The sequence below is a fragment of the Chiloscyllium plagiosum genome, unplaced genomic scaffold (assembly GCF_037043375.1).
Source record: "Chiloscyllium plagiosum isolate Xiang-an unplaced genomic scaffold, Cpla_swu_hap1 HiC_scaffold_7, whole genome shotgun sequence".
NCBI classification, from domain to species: domain Eukaryota; kingdom Metazoa; phylum Chordata; class Chondrichthyes; order Orectolobiformes; family Hemiscylliidae; genus Chiloscyllium; species Chiloscyllium plagiosum.
The window spans coordinates 6,317,396-6,339,206 of NW_028270145.1; the positions used below are offsets into that span (position 1 = coordinate 6,317,396).

Sequence of the window (21,811 nt, forward strand, 5' to 3'; positions counted from 1 at the left end):
TTGTGTCGAACTTAAGGTCCAGTTTTCGTTCCTAGATTGGGTGGACAGCCTGGGAAAACCTGAAGGGTATTCCCAGTGCTGGGTGGGGGAATGCCTGCCTGGTTCTGGCACCGTTTGAAGTTTAAAGATAAATATAAAGCATAAAATATTATTATGTCCCATCCATCCCAACCTACGACACCTAATTCCCTCTACCCACCATTACAACAACTACTTCACACACTCTACAATAACCTATGCCCCATTACTGAGACTCTGTCCCTTTATATTTCCATGTCACTCCATGTCTCTCATAACCACTCTTTGCATTTTTAATTGCCATGCTAATTCACCTAATACTTACCATGAGCACACATCAGGTCGTGTGCGCTTTTCAGAAAAATGCAGTTCTGTTGAATAAAATGAGTGTATTTCAGACTTCACAATTGAGTAAATTGATCTCATTCATAAAGTATATTTACAGCATTTCAATTTCTTCACATCCATAAGAATAATGCATTGGAATTGTCGCCCCCCCCGCCCGCAAATAGTCCAAAATTGCTTCCAGTCAAATTGTAACATGGAAGTTACCCCAATATGGTAATGAATCATTGTGAAATCTAAATCACTAATAGAAAGCTCCAGGGCAAGGTAAACAGACAGATTGAAACAGAAAGCAATCATTGTCTAGATCTCTTTCCAAGATTTAATATCTTTGATAGATCTCGTTAATAGTTTTGATGATTCTTTGAACAGCTTGTTTTACACACAAACATTTCTACTTAACAAGTGCAAAGAGTACCTGACTCCACTTACCTCTCCTAAGTGCAGTCTTGACACTCACATGGGGTGCCTTTTCTTTGTGTCCATGGCATTGAAATATCTTAATGATTTGTAGTCAGTAGTAGAAGTGGAAAATATATCAAATTTATTGTATTTTCATATATTGTCATGCTACATTTTGGGTATATTAAAATTGTGAATATCATTTCCAATATTATTTGGATTTAGTACCTCCAGATATAACAAAGAGGAAATCTTGGTATTATCAAAGCTGTTATTCGACTTGACATGAATGGAGGATTGGAAATTGATTAGCAGTACAAAATTGAGTAATGTGTAATAAGTTTGTGAAGTGAATGAAACTGCAAGATTGCATTACAATTCTAATTTCATTAAAGATTCTTAAGCATACCATTGTTAACTATTATCTTAATCTTATTTTTATGTTTTTGTGGTAACCAAATATATTCTTCTGAATCAGTTATTTCTTACACAGTTTGGATTTGGGGACTGCTGTCAATCACCATTATAAGCTTGTTATCAGTTCTGGGTGTTGTCCTTGTACCTATCATCAATCAAGTGTGCTTCAAGTATCTTCTGACATTCCTAGTGGCTCTGGCAGTGGGGACACTTAGTGGTGATGCATTACTGCATCTTATGCCACATGTAAGTATACTTTCATTTAATAAGAATGTAGTTTGTCTTGTGATTCCAGTCTTGTGGTTTCAGTCTTTGGTGTGGGAAGGAGCACTTTGAAGTGAGTTCTTCAAAGAAACATTGAAAAGGTTTTAGGAGGGCCAACAAAATGGGCCTTTCTCTGCTTTGTTGTTGAGGCATTAATTTTATTTCAGTGATCATTATATTCTTTTTACTAACTGACCATCAATGATTGCTTGTAATGCACTTTATTTTCACCTCACTTGTGCATTTTGACTTTTTCCCAGTGCAGATTTTCCTTGCGTTGTTGGAAGGACTGATGTCCCATATTTGCATCCTTACTCCTAAATAAATTGGAATTGGATTTGGAGTTTTCTGGGTGTGTTTGATAGTATTATTCATTGATTAAGCTTACCTAGCCCCTGCGGACCTGATCACTATTATTAACAACACCCAAGAACATCTCCTCTTTGAAGGTTTACAGCACCAAATAGAAAATCTTCATTCATTGGTGCCAGGTCATAATTTTAACACACTGAAACATCAAGCTCTATCATACTTCTGAATGACACTGAATCAGTGATACTTTGAGCTTGCTGTGCAACCATATCATTTCTTCTGCCTATCATCCCATCTATTTAGAAACACTTGAAGTTTTCAAGAAGTCAAAAGATTCAGGAAAATAAAACACTTTTTTAAAATTTGAATTTAATGTTGACCTATTTAGTCTGATTTCTTTCAGTTCATTTATAACTTAAAAAAACTAATTTTATTGCTGATTATTTTAATTAATAAAATACATTGATCAATAGAAGAAAGCCTAATCTTTTTAATAGGCAGATGGACCAGTCTTGTTTCCTCCATTCACTCTTTACTAAAAAACTGTACCTGAGTTTTTTGATAAAAATTTCAGTGCTATTGCTTACCCCTGTCTTGTGTTTCATATGCTGAAGAATGCAGATCCTGAACTTTTTAATTTGGTTGGTAATCAGTAAGTAATCTGACATACTCAATTCCTTTACAAGCATTGTCAAAATCTCAAATATTGTGACTTGATTATAAATGACATTGGTTTGAAAATTTGAGACACTGATCTATTTTATTGTACTTTATTTTCATACTTTTTTTCTACACTCATTCATGATAAGTGGCATCACTGGCAAGGCATCTACCCATGTCAAATTGCCCTTGAATGTAGAGATTTACTTGGATTACTTTAGAATGTAGTTAAGATTCAGCCATATAGCTGTGGTACTGGAGTCATGTGTAGACTAGGTAGACTAGACAAACCCTTCCTTAAAGGGGTTGAATGTACCTGATGTGTTTTTTTTTATCATTAATGGTACTTTCATGGTCACCATCACTGAGATTCGCTTAATATTCCAGATTTTGTAACTAAATTCAAATTCAACCATCTGCAATAGTGGAATTTGAACAGAGCAGTAACCGGGTTTCTGGATTATTAATTCAGTGAATTAACCAGTACGTCACCATCATTGCCTAATATAGAAGAAAAGTCAATTGTGTTAGATCATGGTTAATGCTTATAGTCATAAGTCTAAATTGTTCCAAATTCATTGTGCGCGAAGTCTGAAATTTGTGCTACATCACTATTTATCTTTTTTTTGTAAAAATAGTCACAAGGCAACCATGATCATAGTCATCATGACCATAACCACGATCATGACCATGATCATAATCATACTCATGGAAATCATGAAATCTCTGAAGATCTCCTCACAGTACATAGTGGATTGTGGAAAGGACTTACAGCTCTGGGTGGTATCTACCTCCTTTTCATCATTGAACACTGCATCGGCATATTCCGTGATCGCAGAGCCAGCATGGTAAGATTGAAATGTATGCATTATTACTGAGAATTCACTGTTCTCTTTCCTATGCTTAAATGTGAAAGTTGTCTGAAATTGCACCAGAGCTGTATGCAACTATTTATGCCAGTATGACCCCAACTATAATTTCACCAATTCTGGAACTAATGGACAATATGACATTCCATTTTAAGTTTGAGAGGAACATACCCCAATCAGAAACAAGAATTGAAAAGTTAAAGCTAATTATTTAGCAGTGGAACATATGAGAAAGGGAAATAGAAGGTGGAAGTGCATTTGATGGGCTCGGGTGACCCACTCAAAGCTGGATTGATTATCCCATTCCTGACACCAGTCTGAATAGGATAAGGCACTTAAGTAACTATCTTAAAGATCGTGTCTGCGCGGGTTTCCTCTGGGAGCTCCGGTTTCCTCCCACAGTCCAAAAAATATGCAGGTTGGTGAATTGGCCATGCTAAATTGCCCGTCGTGTTAGGTGAAGGGGTAAATGTAGGGGAATGGGTCTGGGTGGGTTGCTCTTCAGAGGGTCAGTGTGGACTTGTTGGGCTGAAGGGCCTGTTTCCACACTATAAGTAATCTAATCTAATCTAATCTGAATGCTTAGGCAGATGGACCATCTGCTCTTCCTTTAAAATTTCAGATCGGTTGAGGGTGTACAAAGAGGTGGTAAAAATGTCACCTATTGGATTTTGAGGCCCCCCCGCCAACCACCAAACTCTTCAGCAGGGTAGTGAAAATTCCAGCCCTTTGTTTCTTGTCATTCAGCCAATTTTGCACTCACGCTGTCACTGTTTCTTCATTCCACTGGTTTTAACATTGTTAGCGATGTTCATCACTGCTGTAATTGCATGTGTTCAGCTGTCTAAGTCCCAAACTGTAGTGTTTCCATCCAAAACTGCTCACCAACCACTAAGATACTCCTTAAAACCACTCTCCTGTTTAAGTTATTGGCTCCTTCGTTGTTCAGTGTCAAAGTTTAGCTTTCACTTCAAATGCTTTTGAGATGTCTAAAAGCACTCGGTATACTGCATTACCCACACTTAAGAACATTCAAATCAAGCTCATTCAGTACAATTTGCCTTCAATGTAGGCATGCTGGCTTTCCTTAATTAAATACTGCAGGTTTGCACGATTACATGTTTCAAAGCTATATATCTCAGCAATAAAATTATTATAATGACGGTTCTGGAGAAGGGCAAATTGGATATCAACTTCCTTATTTCCATGTTTGAATATGTATATGTAGTTGGGCAGTATCGCACTCCAAATGCACCTTAATCGCAATGAGTGTTACTAACCTTATCATTACATCAACAGCCAAATCTGATTATTATGATCCTCCTATATAATTCATACTTATGAGACATACTTTCACCAGGGTTATTGCTATCACTTTTCATAAATGAAAATATTGCAAATCATAAGGAACAAATTTGTATTTTTCTTGTAAAGCTTCAGTTTTTGTTTAATTGTGTGCTTATATATCACAGTAATCCTGAATTGATTTAATGTATTATCCAAAGTTTCTATATATAGCCAAATCTCCTTAGTTCAGTCATAAAATTTGGTTTGACAACTAATTCAATTCTTTGTAATGCAGAAATCTGAGTCTATTTAGCTGCAATTGATTAGAAGGCAAGACTTTAATGTTTTGAAATTCATTCACAATGTCTTGTTATATTTGAATATTCAATTACCAGAACAAAAAGAAATGGCGCAAGCAGAAAGTTCTGAGTGGAGAAGCAGCAGTGGGCCGAAAATTGTCAGACCATCAATTGAATCGTAGATCAGAAGGTGAATGGCTTGACCTTAAGACCATGTCTGGTAAGTGTATTTGTTAAGTGTTCAGTATATCAACAGCTGAAGTTTTTGAGATGTGTAATGACCTCACAATGTGTCTTCAACAAATTCACAAATGGGTTACTTAGTGCAATGTAAGATCTGGAATTGTGATATTTATTTGTAATAGGAAGATCTTAGTAATCAATTTTTCATTTACTTTGCTCAAAAGTTGGTGGTCAAGATCTGATCAATTAATTTTATTAATCAAGATACAAGTTTAACATGATGGTTTTGGGGAGTGTAGGGATTCACATTTCTCAATTGCATGAGGCCCCCCCCACCCTTGATGATGGGCCATGTAAAATTCCCTGGGTGGCCTTCTCATCCAGCCGGACCTGTCTGTGAATTTGAGGTGGGTGAGGCCCAGAGAAACCCACCACCCTTGCTATGTTAATTGAGGCCCTTAAGAAACAAATTATTGGCCCCTTAAAGGCAGTTTTTTTTTTCAACTAACAAGAGGAATCCAGCGACAAAGATCATTGTACTCTGACCATGGGCAGGAAAGGTGCAGCATCCATTACCTGCCCCCCCTTTTGACACCAACACTCGCCATCAGATTCTCCCATTCAATCGAGTGTGGTGCTGAAAAATTAAAGCAGGTCAAGCAGCATCCGAGGGACAGGAGAATTGACATTTCAGGCATTAGCCCTTCATTTCATCACCCGTCATTCCTGATGAAGGGCTTATGCCCAAAATGTCGATTCTCCTGTTCCTCTGATGCTGCCTGACCTGCTATGCATTTTCAGCACCACACACACAACTCTGATCTCCAGCATCCTCAGTCCTCATTTTCTCCTAGATTTTCCCATACAGCCTAACATGGCCATCCTGATTCTCCCCACTTCCCAAACTTATTACAAGAAACCCCCATACCTCGATCCTGGGCTCCAGAGCTGCTTGTAATCCCAGCAAAGTCCACTACTCCTAGTGGTGCTGCTGTGTTTACAAAACGGTCAGTGGCAGAATCTAAGGTGGGATTTTGCCTAAATGAGGGGTGAAAATCCTGCATCCTTGATGCTTCAAATCCGGTATTCCTCACCAATTTATCCAATAGCAGGCAACCATAAAATTTTGCCCACAGATTTATACTAAGATCTGGCTTAAGGTTGAACACCATAGTAACTTTTAGAGATCCCCACTTTACACCATGTTACAACAGAGGCTCAGGAACCTTTCATGGTTTGGGATGGTTATTTGTTGTAGCATTAAAGGTCTGCTTTTCCTCTAGTTCTATTAATATCAGCAATGGATTGCCAATCCAGGAATCACATCTCAAATTGCACTAAAGTCATGAACATTGTGAACTCAGGCAATCAACTGCAATTTAAAATGTACAAAAATGACCGATGAGATTGACAGTCTGGTCTATCTGACCTATCCTATATATTTTGCTAAATGCATCAAAATAAAGACAGTCCTTATACACTAACAAGGTATGTAATCTCCTGCAAAAGATGAAAACCTAGATCATTTAGAAATAAAATCTGAGCAATTCTTCTCTGAACTCCTTAGGCCATTAAAAATTAGTCTGAAATTGTCCAATTAGTCATCACAAACCTCATTAGCGATGAAATCATACATGGGCAGAAGGGAGCAGCAGTTGCTTAGATATCTAATTCTGTTCACTGGAGAATGGAAATGCTTACCAAAGTGAATGATAGATGCAGGTGAAAACTCAGAACTAAAATGTAACTCCATTGCTCTCTTCAAAAGATACAAACAATCTGATTACTGCCAGCATTTGCTGTTTCTTATTGAAGAGTATATATTTGATTCTTATTGGTTTTGTTAAGAATAATCAAGGAGCTCTTAGCGTGCAATCAATTGGCGACATAACATTGTGTCTATCATGATCCAAAATGACCCAGGTTTCTACCTTTCACACCCCTCTTGGTATTGTCCACAAGTCTGGAATTGTGATATTTATTTGTAATAGGAAGATCTTAGTAATCAATTTTTCATTTACTTTGCTCGAAAGTTGGTGTAAATAAAGCTCTCTGCTGTAATTCTACATTCCATTTGTGTGAAATAAGTTGTCTCAGGGATGTACTGAAACAACATCTTTTACCCTAGTGAGGAAGATTTTAGCCTGCAACTTTACAATCCCATTCAAAATTTTCATAATCCTTACTCTAACTCTTCCAAGCAAAATCTCCTGCAACGTAACTCTTTTTTACTATTCACAGGAATCCCTCTCCCAAATTAGTTGCATTTCTCCTGTCACAATTAGTGACCACTTCCTTGATCTCATTAATATACTTAAAATTTGTCTTTTTATCTTTCTTATTCCCCCCCCCCGCCCCGGTACTTCTATCAGTACTTTATCCTCCTCTTCCACTGTCTTCTGCTTCCTTACCCTCTTAATTAATTTTTCAGCCCTAGTGGAAAGCAGATCACCACAATTTTCCTTCGATAAAGGTGCATCCCCTCAAATGGTTTTGGTAAAGATGTAACAGTTTTTAAGCAAGGTTGGAGATGGAAGTGGGAAAGAATAAAAGGGAAAGTCTATTTCAGCTTGGAAGGCAAAAGTAACTAAATGACAAAAGGAGGTGATTGTGCAAGATGAAGGGATGTTAATACAGCAAGACATAGAAAATTTGTCTAGAGGAGGTATAAATGCAATGTGCAGAATAATTACCAACTGCTGCTCTCCAAAACCAAGAATATACTTAAAAGAAAGAATAGCAAATGTTATGATCTGAATGTTTTAAATTCAATACTTTTGAAAATTTAAAAGTGCATTATTGGAAATTAAAGTGCTTATCCTCCAATTTAGACTTACTCATTTAAAGAGGCTGAATAATTTGGAGATGCCAATGTTGGACTGGGGTGTACAAAGTTAAAAATCACATAACACCATAGTATAGTCCAACTGGTTTATTTGGAAGTACAAGCTTTTGAAGCGCTGCTCCTTCATTAGGTAGTTGCTGACGGCAGGGAAGTCAAAGTTGGAGTGAGGTGAAGCAAATATTTAAAATAACAGATGATTGGAAGTTCAGGGTCAGACTTGTGGACTGAATGGTCACTTAATCAACCTTTTGATCGCCCCAGTTGAGGCCACATTGTGAGCATGATTACCATATACTAAATGGAACTAAGTACATCACTGTTTCACCAGAAAGAAGTGAAAAGCCTAAGGAAGGAGGCAGTAAAAGAGCATCCCCTGTATTAGCATGGGAAATTTCTGTGAAAATGTGGGTGATTTCGAATAATTGGAATAATTGACAACTGAATCAGGGTGCACCATCAAAATAAATGTGACAGAGATGGAGAAACTTGAATAATAGAATAGAGTACTTACAGGAAGTGGGGTTTCACATTGTGTAATCAACTTGCCTGAATGAATAAAGTTCAGTCATCACAAGAAGCTTAACACCACTTAGCCTGCTTGATCAGCACCCAAACCACCACCTTCAACATTTGCTTTCTTCAACACTGTTGCAGAGTGGCAGCAGTTTGTACCATCTACAAGGTACACTGCAGTAACTCACCGAGGCCCCTTCCACAGTACCAAACAAACCCACATCCTCTACTGCTTGGAATGACAAGGATAGCAGAATTCTATGGACAGCACCACCTGCAAGATTCCTTCCAAACCAAAACACAGTGACTTGGAACTGCCTGTTCCTTCACTGTAACTGACTCAAAATCCTGGAACTCCCCTTTCTAACAGCACTGAGTGTGTACCTACATGTGATGGATGACTGAGAAGGCAGCTCAATCTAACCTTCTCAAGGGCAAGTTTGAGATGGGCAATGAATGCAGGTTCAGCTAACAATACCTACATCTCATGAAAATATAAAGAGGTGGGGAAGAGGACTTTAGTGTCAGAATGAAGAATATTCCAGATATCTCAACGAAAGGCAGGCATATGGGTTCTTATGGCAATGCAGTTTATTTGGAAAAATTGAACAATTTTCCCTTAACTACACTTAAAAGTGGGAACAAATTAAACCAGGCAGAGGAGAGTCATGGAATTTGGTGAACTGACCTCTACACCTCCTCCTACTGCCCTTCGACCACGACCTCACCTCCCATCACCAAACCATCATCTCCCAGACCATCCACAACCTTATCACATCTGGGGATCTCCCATCCACAGTCTCCAACCTCATAGTCCATGAACCCCGCACCGCCCAATTGTACCTCCTACCAAAGATTCACAAACCTGACTACCAGGTCAACCCATTGCCTCAGCCTGCTCCTGTCCCACTGAACTCATCTCTGCCTACCTTGACACCATCTTGTCTCCCTTAGTCGAGGACCTCCCCACTTACGTTCGGGCCACCATCCACACCCTTTATCTCCTCCAAGACTTTTGTTACCCTCTCCCCATAGCCTCATCTTCAGCGTGAACATCCAGTCTCTCTATAAATCCATCTGCCATCACGAAGGCTTCCAAGCCATCCATTTCTTCCTCTCACGCCGTCCCAACCTTCCACCGACGCCCTCATCTGCCTGGCTGAACTGGTCCTCACCCATAACAATTTCTCCTCCTAATCCTCCCACTTCCTCCAAACCAAAGGGATAGCCATGGGCCCTAGCTATGCCCGTGTCTTTATCAGATACATGGAACAGTCCATCTTCTGCAGCTACACCGGCACCACCCCCACCTGTTTCTCCGCTACATCTGTGACGATATCGGCGCTACCTCATGCTCCCACGAGGTGGTTGAACAGTTTATCAACTTCACCAACACCTTTTACCCGGACCTCAAATTCACCTGGACCTTCTCACAGACACGTCCCTCCCCTTCCTGAAACTCTCCATCTCCATCTCTGGCAACCGACTAAGCACAGACATATACTACAAGCCCACTGACTCCCATAGCTACCTAGACTACACCACCTCTCACCCTACCGCCTGTAAAAATGCCATCCCTTTTCCCAATTCCTCCACCTCTGCCGCATCTGTTCCCAGGATGACCAATTCAATTTTAGAAAATCCCAGATAGCCTCCTTTTTCCAAGATCGCAATTTCCCTTCCCTCGTGCTCAACAGGAGAGCTCCAGTACATCTCCTCCACTTCCTGCACCCTGCCCTTGAACCCACCCATCTCAACGCAACAAAGACTGAACACCCCTAGTCCTCACCTCTCCCCCCTTCAACCTCCGTATGCATCGCATCATCCTCCGCTACTCTGCCACCTACAAATGGACCCCATGACCAGATATATTTTTCCCTCCCCACTCCTATAAGCATTCCAGAGAGACCATTCCCTCTGCGATTCCCTCGTCAGATCCATGCCCCCCCACCAGCCCCCACCCCACTCTTGGCACCTTCCGCTGCCACTGCAGGAAGTGCAAAACCTGTGCCCACACCTCCCCCCTCACCTCTGTCCAAGGCCCCAAAGGATCCTTCCACATCCAACAGAAATTTATCTGTACCTCCACCAATGTCACCTACTCTATCCGTTGCACCTAGTGTGGTCTCCTCTACATCAGGGAGACAAGACACCAACTTGCGGATCGTTTCAGAAATCATCTCTGGAACACCTGCACCAACCAATCCCACCGTCCCGTAGCTGAACACTTCAACTCCCTCTCCCACTCCACCAAGGACATGCAGGTCCTGGGCCGCCTCTATCACCAAACCCTTAGCACCCAACATCTGGAGGAAGAACGCCTCATATTCCGCCTTGGGTCCCTGCAACCACATGGAATCAATGTGGATTTCACCAGTTTCCTCATTTCCCCCATCCCAGTCCCAAGCCTCCAACTCGGCACCGACCTCCTGACCTGCCCTCCATCTTTCCCATCTATCCGATCCACCCTCCTTTCTGACCTATCACCTTCTCCTCCACCTTTATCTACCTATCGCATTCTCAGCTATCTACCTCCCAACGCCAACCCCCCTCCCAATTATCTCTCAGCTCCCCCAGCCCACAAGCCTCATTCCAGGTGAAGGCCTTATACCCGAAACATCGATTCTCCTGCTCCTCAGTTGCTGCCTGACCTGCTGTGCTTTTCCACCACTGCACATTCGAGAGTGATGGAATTGTCTTGAATGGAAACTGATTGATCTTCTGTTTATGGGAGACACAATTGCTCTCAAAATGAATTAGTGAGGACTAAAAATGTGGAGAGAATGGATATCCGTGGTAAAAAGGAAATGGTCGATTCAAAAGGTGATATTGAAAATCTTTGTGAGGGAGGTTTTGTATGGAACTATTTATCAATATATAGTAATGTAGCATAGGTAGCAAAACGTTAAGTACACTATATAATAATTAATCAATTTCTGGTTTTAGGAACAGACCAACTGGATGGCTTTGGTGAGCAACATGATATAACCCAGGTTACTGACCTTGATGGTACCTTAGGATCCCCATCAAAGATATCTGTTGCCCCTGATTTAAAGTCTGTTTACATTCATGACTCACAAAGTGAAATTGATTATTGTGCTGCTAACTATGATGTTAAAGTGAAACCTAAAAAACATTCAAACCATTCGCATCATTCACATGGCCACTGCCATTCTAATAAAGAGATGCAAGATGCTGGAATAGCGAATATTGCTTGGATGGTTATCATGGGAGATGGCATGCATAACTTCAGTGATGGCCTGGCAATAGGTAAGAAAATGAAATTGATTGCAATATCAAAAATACATGATAGCTTTAGTAGTGTCTAGAAGTAATACAATTAACAAAATTTGCTAATATCTTTAATCATTAAAAGCACAGATTAAATATTTGAATTGTATCTCTGTAAAACTTGAATTTCTTCAATACAATTCTGTAGAGTGTCGATTGTTTTGTATCACCATAGCTAAATTCCAGTTTGCATTATTGCTAACTAAATTTTGTGTACTGAATTAATTTGTGCTTTGTAGGATGTATTCCACTTCAAAAATCATGGGCTGAATTTTACCATAAATCAACTAAGAGTCAATATCGGAGTTTCAAAGCAGGTTTCTCTCTGTGAGCTCTGGCAAGTTATCTCTCACTATTTTACATTGCTCACCTTGTTATGTATACACCGAGCCTCTATGACATTGTGGGGTGCTATCTTGTGCTCACTAGCAGTGGAGATAATCATCACTGCATGGACCTTACAGGATTTCATATTTAAACCCTAGCCGTACACCAAGCCAATTTGCTGCCAAACAAGAAATGCCCTTAACATTTGCAGTGTCAGAAGAATTGCCCAGAGACAGCCAACAGAGATAAGTTGGCACCCGAAATTGGTTACAGGAACCTGGAGGGTCCTGATGAATAGTATAGTGAAGAGGGCTTTTTTTGTCAGGACTGTTCGAGCAGATCACGCTACCAGATCTTGCCAACCTGGTGTGAATTTGCCACTTGGGTCATTATGATATCCATGGTCCAGAGAAATGTCCAGCAGTGCAGGTAGAAGGGTAATGACCTCCCTGTACTCTGCAAGGGTAAGGGCTACCTCTTTGTTCTGTTGTTATTCTCTATCTGTGCCATTATACCCACCTCCCACCGTCTTATGATCTGCCACTTGGGTCATTATTGTATGCAGGATCTTTCCTCACTTGCTTTCCAACCCACTCCATTCTGGAACTACTAAGCTGTCATATCCTCTCATTAATCCAGAATACCTCACAATCTTACCTCTGCCTACACCAACACTAACAGCTATGCCAGGCAGTTTCACCTCATTTAATCCCTACCTTTGTCTTATTCCAGGAGAAAACATCCCACAATAGGGCAAAAAGTGCCAAGGCAAGGGGGGATCCTGACCTTCATCTCTTCACTGCTTCTGAGAAGGCAATCCTTGCCTTAGTGGAGAGGACTATGGCTGATCATCCAGTGATGCCAAGACCTCTTGTGTTTTGGCAATCAAGTAAGATTAAATGGCTACAGTGCTCTCCTGTTACCTCCATTATGAATGCTTTCTTAATGTGGCCAAACCTCTAACCCCATCTTGCAATCATTCCCTTTCTTGTCTGCTGCAGAGACTGGTGGCATCTGCATGGTAATCAGCCCCTAAGGATGTCGCCTTCTCCTCCACCTCTGAGGGAGCCACAGATTCTTCAGAGGAAGCACCCTGTGCCTGTCCCCACATCTTCCACCAGCTCAGATACTGATACTTTGCTGGGTACTTCAGGTAAAATACAGCTGAGAGCATATGCTAGTGAGTATATCACTGTCATGTCTTCAAAGCTGCCAATAGAAGAAAGACCCCATGTCACTGGCACTCAAAGAACTGCTGGAGACCAGGTCCCTGCTCGGGCCGAGGCAAGAGAGGACCCCATGTTGTCAGTCATTAATAACTTCCTTCAAATATACAAACAAGACACAGGAGCAGCAGGTATGTTTGTTGGAAGCATTTGCAAAACGGATTTAGGAGTCCACCAGAGCTATCTGCACGGTACCCTATTATCCTACATTTACCCCTGACTAATGCATCTAACCATGGCTAATTCACCTCATCTGTTGAGGAAGACAAGCCTGCTTCTGAACAGCACACCCTTCTGGATGTCTGGTCCATTAGCCACAAACATTTCGTGTGGGGGTGATGACTTGGTTAAAACACCAAAGCTAAATGTTCCAATGTATGGGAAGGTTCACTATACCCTACCTACGACACTAGGACTGGATGTAATGAGATGGAAGAAAAATAAAAGATCTTGGTGTGTATGTAGAAGGCATAGGTGAGACTTCATTGCAGATACAGTAAGATGTTTGTAAATATATTTTTCCTCATCAGCTGTGTGAGAGAATGTTATCTTAGCTGTAGGTTTATCCCATTCTGCATCTCAGCATTCTACTACAAGTTGCCCACCGTAGCAGTGGCCTCTCATAACTCCCTCGACTTTCAGTGAATGATCCCCTAAACTGACTATGGCCCACCTCCCTCCACTCCCTCTTCCACCCTTCCCTTCCCAAAAAAAAAACCCCTGACTGATTTAGGGAGGCTGCCCCAACTGAGTATTAACCAGACCCCTGACTATGCTCTCTGCAGCTCCATTACTGATATGCTGCTAATCCCCAGACTGGTTGCGCGAGATCTGCAAGACTGACAATAGCCCACTCCCTGGAATGCACTGATTTGGACTCCCTGATACTAGATGTCTCCAGCAGCTGCCTGGCAATTTCTAAGATCTTGGACTGTGATCGAATGATGTCTTTGACTTACTGTGGTCAGACTTCCTGACTGAAGACAGTCAACACCGACTTGAGGACTACTCCCCTCTGAGTTTGAAGCACATTGTGTTTTTGTCACATACACAGCATGGTGCCATTCAACAACATGTCAGCCCCCTCCCCTTAACTGATCACTTGACAACTGTGACATACTGCCTGGCTTTGTGTCTACAGTGTCACAGAAGGACTGTGAGCCTTTAAGTTCTGCATGAAGCAGCATAGCATAAAAATGCAAGATGAGGCATGGCCTAGATTCTGTGAACAACAAGTAAACACAAAGTGAGTAAATGCTAAGAGCCATGAGCTTGGTGATTGTACCTGCACACAAAATAACCTGGCAGCAGCATTACAGTACAAGGTGTCTCCAAAATGCAGTATTGAAATGGTGAAGAGTATTGTAAGTGAAATAGATGTGCCATGATAATATGGTGAGGCTGAAGCATATCCAATACCCACATCCAGAGATGGAGAGATGCAGGCATTCACTGCCCATGAAGCCACCATGTACCCAAACTGACTTTATACGTCAAATTGTCACCATCAAATTTCTATCTGCCATGTGGGAGAATGACAAGCTGCATTTAAAATGATTTGGTAACAAATGGGCTTCTTGTCTCTGACTAGCAAAGTTTGTCTTGCCATTCAACCCTTAGATGGAAAAATCAGACTTTTATTCTCAACACAGAATCTCATTGTTCCAATCTAGCCATATTTCACTAATTGACTCACCATTGCCCACATTAGAAAATTCAGCTCAATGTTTTTAATATTAATTAAAGCTTCTTCCTTTTGAAAATCTGCTTCTTCTGATTACAAGCAAGAACATGCAGGGAAGTGGAATGTTCTGGATTGATTGTCGTCAATTTCACTATTTGTGTAATATGCTTTATTTTGGCAGTCAATTAGATTGAGCACCTGAAACTCTAATTAGGGGAAGAAAATTAGAATATTTCGGTCTTAATAGTAAGGTATTCCATACCTGAAGTTACGAGAAAACACTTTCTCTAGATTTCAAATGTATTCCATAAGCTGCTGGTAGACATATGAAACTTTAAAGCGTGTATGCATTATCTAAATAAACCAATTAATTTTAACATGTACTTTCTAAGGGACAGCTGTAGTCATACAGTTCCAGTGTATGAGATTTGTGGAAGTTTGAGCAGAAAGTTGCATTTATAAAAATGGTATAATAAAGTATGAATAACGGTTTGTGTTTTTGAGCAATATTATCTTCTGACAACTCCCTTTGCATTGGGAAAGTTTCATGTCATGCATGTTATGACTAAAAGTCTTTAAAAATGAGGCTAGTAATTGCAGCTATACTTCTGAATGTACTGAAATTAAAGCTACATAGCTACAGAGCACTTTTCACAAAATCCAGATGTTCCAAAGCCCTTTCTAGCCAATGAAGCAAATGATTTTAAAGTTGAAATGTTTAATATTAATGTATTTTGTGTTCCTTAACTAGGATTTCTCCTTCTTATTGGTATGCAGTTGCAGGAAGTTTAAATTATTTAATATGACTTTGTTTTAACTTCCAGGAGCTTCTTTCAGTGCTTCCATCACCGGGGGGCTGAGCACTTCCATCGCAGTATTTTGTCATGAGCTTCCTCATGAACTAGGTAAGTTTTTTTTGTGACTTCCATTAGCATAAAGTGTAATACCATGAGATTAAGCATTTCATTTACTTTTTTAGGTGGAGGGAGCATAGGACCACATGATATAGGAGCTGAATTAGGCTATTTGGCCAAAGAATGCTTTGCCATTGGACCATGGCTAATATGTTTCTCAAACAAAAACAAATTGCCGGAAAAACTAAGGAGATCTGGCAGCATCTGGAGAGAAAATCAAAGTTAGTGCTTCGAGTTCAGTGACCCTCTCATCCGTTGAAACTCCATTGAGTACAGACCCAGAGTCCTCAACCGTTCCTCATGACAAACCCTTCACCCCCGGGATCTTATGAACCTCCTCTGGACCCCCTCCAAGGTCAGCATATCCTTTCTTAGATACAGGAACCAAAACTGCTCCCAACATTCCAAATATGATCTGACCAGAACCTTATATAGCCCCAGCAACATATGTCTGTTCTTGTATTCTAGACCTTTTGAATAGAATGATAACATTGCATTTACCTTCCTAATTACCAACTGAACCTGCATATTAAGTGTTGAGAATTCTAAACCACGACTCCCAAGTCCCTTTGTCCTTCAGGCTTCCAAAGCCTTTTGCCGTTGAGAAAATAATCAACGCCTTTCTTCTTCCTATCAAACTGCATAGTTCACATGTTAAATACAGGAACAGTTGGCCAGAATTTACATACCAAAAATAGCAAGGCCAGACTAACAAATTTCAATATTCTGAGAAATTTAAGAAGCAATTTTGGGTCCTTGAGGGAAGGAAGTTAAAGCCATAGTCTTCATATAGTATAGATTTCCAACCAAAATATCATGAGTAGAGACATACATACATTTCCACCAGCAAGAGAAAGTTAAGGTAAAGTTTAATGGTTTATAAAATTAGAAGAACCTTTATAGTGAACGGGGAAAATAGGATAAATATTTGAAACAGATGATGGCAGTTATGAGAAGAGTGTGGGGAAGGGTGTTCAGTCTTTATTGGCTCTAATAAAGAGTAATCAGAGACACTTAGATGAATAGCCTCATGTTGTAAACATAATTCATAACAATTGTTGAATTTCCTTTTGAGATTCAAATATGGTGTTGAATGTAGAAGGTTCTCCCACTTTCTCATAAGATACTATAGAAACTGGCACTAGTTTGTCAATATCCTCCACAGACAAATTTCAGACTGCTCTCACCTTGAGTTATAATAGATGACAGCTATTTTTGTTACTACTTTATATTGAAGCTCAGAGTTTGCCAGTCTCATTCTTTGGGATTTTATCATTCACAACAGGTTAGAGAACTATTTTTTAAAAAACAAAGGGATGAACTTTAGCCTTCCTGCGACTTCTAAAGTTTAAATTGTATTTTCAGACCCATTGGTTTCTTCTAGATTTGCCTTTCCATGTACTGCCACTTCCACATATTTTGATTTAGAATGATATGATAAATCTAAGGTGTAAAGCTAATTTTGTCCACAGATTATGAGCAATGTGCTCTTCCATGGACTCTAGCAAAGTCATTTTAACTTCTTAACAGATCATAAAAATATCATTCAAAGGTCATACAGCTGTACAGCATTGGAAACAGATTTTTTGGTCCAACTTGTCCATGCCTACCAGATATCCTAAGTTAATCTAGTCCTATTTGTCAGCATTTGGTCCAAATCCCTGTAATCTTTCTATTCATGTACCCATCCAGATGCCTTTTAAATGTTGTAATTGTACCAGCCTCCACTATTTCATCTTTGAGGAGAAAGTGAGGTCTGCAGATGCTGGAGATGAGAACACATTTCCATCCCCTAGATGCTGCCTGACCTGCTGCGCTTTTCCAGCAACACATTTCCATCTCCACTATTTCATCTGGCAGCTCACTCCATATACTGTATACATCATCCTCTGCATGATGAAGTTGCCCCTTAGGTCCCTTTTTAAATTTTGCCCCTGTCACCTTAAACCTATGCCTTCTAGTTTTGGACTCCTATTCTGGAGAAAGAATCTTGGCTTTTCAACCTTTCCATGCCCCTCATGAACTTCAGCCTCTAACCCTCCAGGGAAAGTAGCCTCCGCCTATTCAGCCTCTCCCTTTAGAGGACACCTTCCAACCCTGGAATCGTCTTTGGAAATCATTTCTGAACCATTTCAAGTTTCACAACATCCTTCCTATAGCAGGGAGACCAGAATTGAAGAACTTAATCAAGTGAATCAATGTGTCATGAATCTTCATTCTGCGGTTTTAAATTATTCAGTTGGTAGTGCTTTCCATGATCCCAAAATATATGGAACAAGAAATTGTCACACCATTTTATCCATTTTCTTACCATTTATTTTCTTTCCAAAGTGTAGTCTTGGAACACTGCAAAGAGGAGATTTTGCTAATTACTTGTGCTTTCACTATGCAAAGACTTCTGGATAAACCAGATTGTTCATGATTTCCACCTTAGTTCGTTTCCACACCTCAGACAGGCTTAGATGATAAAGCCTGTAAAGCCTATTCCATGTTTCAAATACAACATAATTGATCTGCACCTCAAGTCTTCAACTAACTACATTGGTTGAATGTCCCTGAATTACCCTTGCCTAACAAAGAAACAGAATAATGCTGAAAATACTCAGAAGACCTGACAACATCCGTTGAGAGAGAAATGGATGCAATGAGTGGGATTTTTCTCTCCCTAGAGGTGACAAAGCAGCTGATGAGAAAGTCATTATCAGGTGGATTGGTACAGCCGAGTTACTCTTCCCTTCCTTAGTCCATGCATGACCATCTTTACCAGTCAACTAAGTTCCTTAAGTGGTCAATTAATTTTCACTTAAGGCTGTCAGGAGATCATTGGCCCAATTACCTGCTTTCCTGGTAGGCATGAAAAGTGGCTGCCTGACAGGAGAAACCATGGTGGCCTGCCTTCCAGTAGGGTTGGAATGGGGTGGCATTGCCTCTATTGTCCAAGTCAGTGGGCACTAAAGGCTACCCCCTGCCTATAACACTAACTCACTTCTCATGACTCCCATGCAATAATACCCTCCAAAAAAAAAAACTACCATGCCAGTCCAACTCATGGCCACAGTTGGAGCTGCCAGCAATGCTATCCAGCTCCCAGTGCCTGCCACTTTGTCCAGCAGCTTTGGGAGAGAAAGCCTTCACTGTCAATGCTCCTGACAGGCTGGGCAGGCCTGCTAGGTAGCCCTTCAGCGGGTGTTTAGAGTTTGACCTAGCAGGCTTTCTTGCTAATGGTGTGGGGATTAGCCATCCCTGAAGACAACCACAACCACACTTTGGCAGAGAACACTAGATCCAGTCTAATGTTTCAGGTTGGTGACTCTTCAGAAGAGTATTTAGAGAAGTTACAATTTTAGGCAAGGAAAGTGAATGAGTGAACTAAGGACAAATGGCAAAGTTTGTCATAGCTTAAGAAATAAAATAACAAGATGTAGATAGTGAAAGGCAAAAGAGATGATTAGATTAGATTACTTACAGTGTGGAAACAGGCCCTTCGGCCCAACAAGTCCATACCGCCCTGCCGAAGCTCAACCCACCCATACCCCTACATTTACCCCTTACCTAACACTACGGGCAATTTAGCATGGCCAATTCACCTGACCTGCACATCTTTGGACTGTGGGAGGAAACCGGAGCTCCCGGAGGAAACCCACGCAGACACGGGGAGAATGTGCAAACTCCACACAGTCAGTCGCCTGAGGTGGGAATTGAACCCGGGTCTCTGGCGCTGTGAGGCAGCAGTGCTAACCACCGTGCCGCCCACTGTGCCGCCCGTGAGGAGCCAAGTAAAGAAAGATGATATCTCTAGTGGAGTGGTAAATGAGAAAGTAAAATCACAAGCAACGGCTGCCATCAGAAATGAAAAGGACAAATGTGATATGAAATGAGGAGAGAATGAATCCATTAAGATTATATTTGCTAGAGTTCAGAAGAATGGGAGAGGGGAACCTCACAGAAGCCTAAACAGAACCAGACAGGTGTTATGACATGGTGTAAACCCCTCTGCTAATTTAAGCCCAACACACAGAAGCTTATCTGTTACGTTTCAAGAGGTAAAAGAACTCTGAGGTCACTATTTAAAGTAAAAATTAGCAATTTTATTCTTTAAGTCCAACAGAGAATATAAAACAGGTCAAATAAATTCCCTCTTACATTTACAGCAAAATCAATTTCAAAACCAGCTAGAGTCTTCAGTTGTCGAACTTTCTCTGTAGATTCCTCTAGGTCAATTTTGGTGTTCTTCTGCACAAATTTCTTATAGACAGGTACCTTGCAGAGAGTTATCCAGCCAGCAGACTATTTGTTGGTGCTTATTGCTGTTCTTCCCCCTAAATGTCTGATTTTATACCCCAAAACATTAGCTCATTTCATTGGTTTAATGTCAATCCAATCAGTGAAATTCAAATTCAATTGGATTTTGGTATCTGAGGCAGAATTTAAACTGTCCAAATGTGAATTTGTTTTTGTTTCATGGCAACACAACTCCAGCTATTTGTTTCAACCAAATGTTGCATTCTTAAATTGTTCACCACACTATGTGCTTCTCTAAGGCCTTGCCAATTTCCTCTCTCTTAAAGGTACAGTACATGCCTACACCTTCACAACACAGGCTAGTTGCAAGAATGATTTTCTCGATGGCAGTGGAGTGCAGAACCAGGGGTCACAGTTTAAGGATAGAGAGTAAATCATTTAGAATTGAGATGTGAACTTTCATCCAAACAGTGATGAGCCTGTGGAATTCACTACCACAAAAGGCAATGTCCAAAACATTGTGTAATTTTAAGAAGGAGTTGGATGTAGAACTTAGGACTAAAGGAATCAAAGCATATTAGGGGAAGCGGAAACAGGCTATTGAGATGGATGATAAACTATGATCGTGCTGAATGGCAGAGCTAGCTCGAAGGGCCAAATGGCCTACTGGAGCTCTTCCATCTGAGCTGCCTGTATTTTGACCCAGCGATAGTGAAGGAGTGGTGACATATTTCCAAGTCAGGATGGTGAGTGATTTGGAGGGGAACTTGCAGGTGGTGGTATTTCCATACATCTGCTGCCCTTGTCCTTCCAGATGGAAGTGGTTGTGGGTTTGAAAGGTTCATCTAAGAATCTTTGGTGAATTTCTACAGAGCATCTTGTGGAAAATACACACTGCTGCTACTGAGTATCGGTGGTGGAATGAATGGATTTTTGAGAATGTGGTGCCAGTCACGCGGGCTGGATGGTGTCGAGCTTCTTGAATGTTGTTGGAACTGCACCCATGCAGGCATGTGGAAAATATTCCATCACATTCCTGACTTGTGCCTTGTACCTGGTGGACCGGCTTTTGGGAGTCAGGACATAAATTATTTGCTGCAATATTCCTAGCCTCTGAGCTGCTCATGTTGCCACTGTATTTATGTGATGAGTCATTAGAGTTTCTGATCAATGGTAATGCCCAGGACGTTGATAGTGTTGGTAACGCTGTTGAATGTCAAGGAGCGTTGGTTAGATTGTCTGTAATTGGAGATGGCCGAAGCATGGCATTTGTGTGGTGCAAATGTTATATTGTCCAAATCTTGTTGCAATTGAACATGAACCACTTCAGTATCTGAGGAGTTGTGAATGATGCTGAAAATTGTGCAATTATCAGGGTTTTTTTTTGCAGGATAGAACATAGGTATTCTGTGAAGCAGTCACCCAGTAAATGCTGAGCTTTTCCAGCAATTTCTGTTTTTGTTCCATCGAATCCAGTTTTGCTAGGGCTCCTTGATGTCAAGGGTTATCACTGTCATCTCACCTCTGGAATTAAGCTCTTTGGTCCATGTTTAAATTGAGGCTGTAATACGATCAGGAGCTGAGTGGTCCTAGTAGAACTCAAACTGGCATCACTGAGCAGGTTATTGATGAGCAGGTGCTGCTTGATAGCACTTTGTATCTGTTCACTCATTTTCAATTATTTATATACTTGAACCCTAAATCATCTTCTCA

The 21,811-nt window shown here is 40.7% G+C and overlaps 1 protein-coding gene across 5 annotated transcripts in view; it reads left to right on the top strand.

The window, feature by feature from the left end:
- slc39a10 (solute carrier family 39 member 10) overlaps window positions 1–21,811 on the top strand; it is a 62,897-nt gene that overhangs the window by 30,713 nt on the left and 10,373 nt on the right. For 2 of the 5 annotated variants that reach the window (XM_043692894.2, XM_087988682.1), the window contains exons 4-8: window positions 1,244–1,428; window positions 3,057–3,266; window positions 4,970–5,093; window positions 11,361–11,684; window positions 15,767–15,847. In XM_043692894.2, the coding sequence (XP_043548829.1) occupies window positions 1,244–1,428; window positions 3,057–3,266; window positions 4,970–5,093; window positions 11,361–11,684; window positions 15,767–15,847 (924 nt within the window). Of the gene's footprint in view, window positions 1–1,243; window positions 1,429–3,056; window positions 3,267–4,969; window positions 5,094–11,360; window positions 11,685–12,764; window positions 12,922–13,033; window positions 13,186–15,766; window positions 15,848–15,921; window positions 16,212–21,811 lie in introns of all 5 variants that reach the window. The other 3 variants (XR_015757581.1, XR_015757580.1, XM_087988681.1) reach the window with 3 other exon arrangements.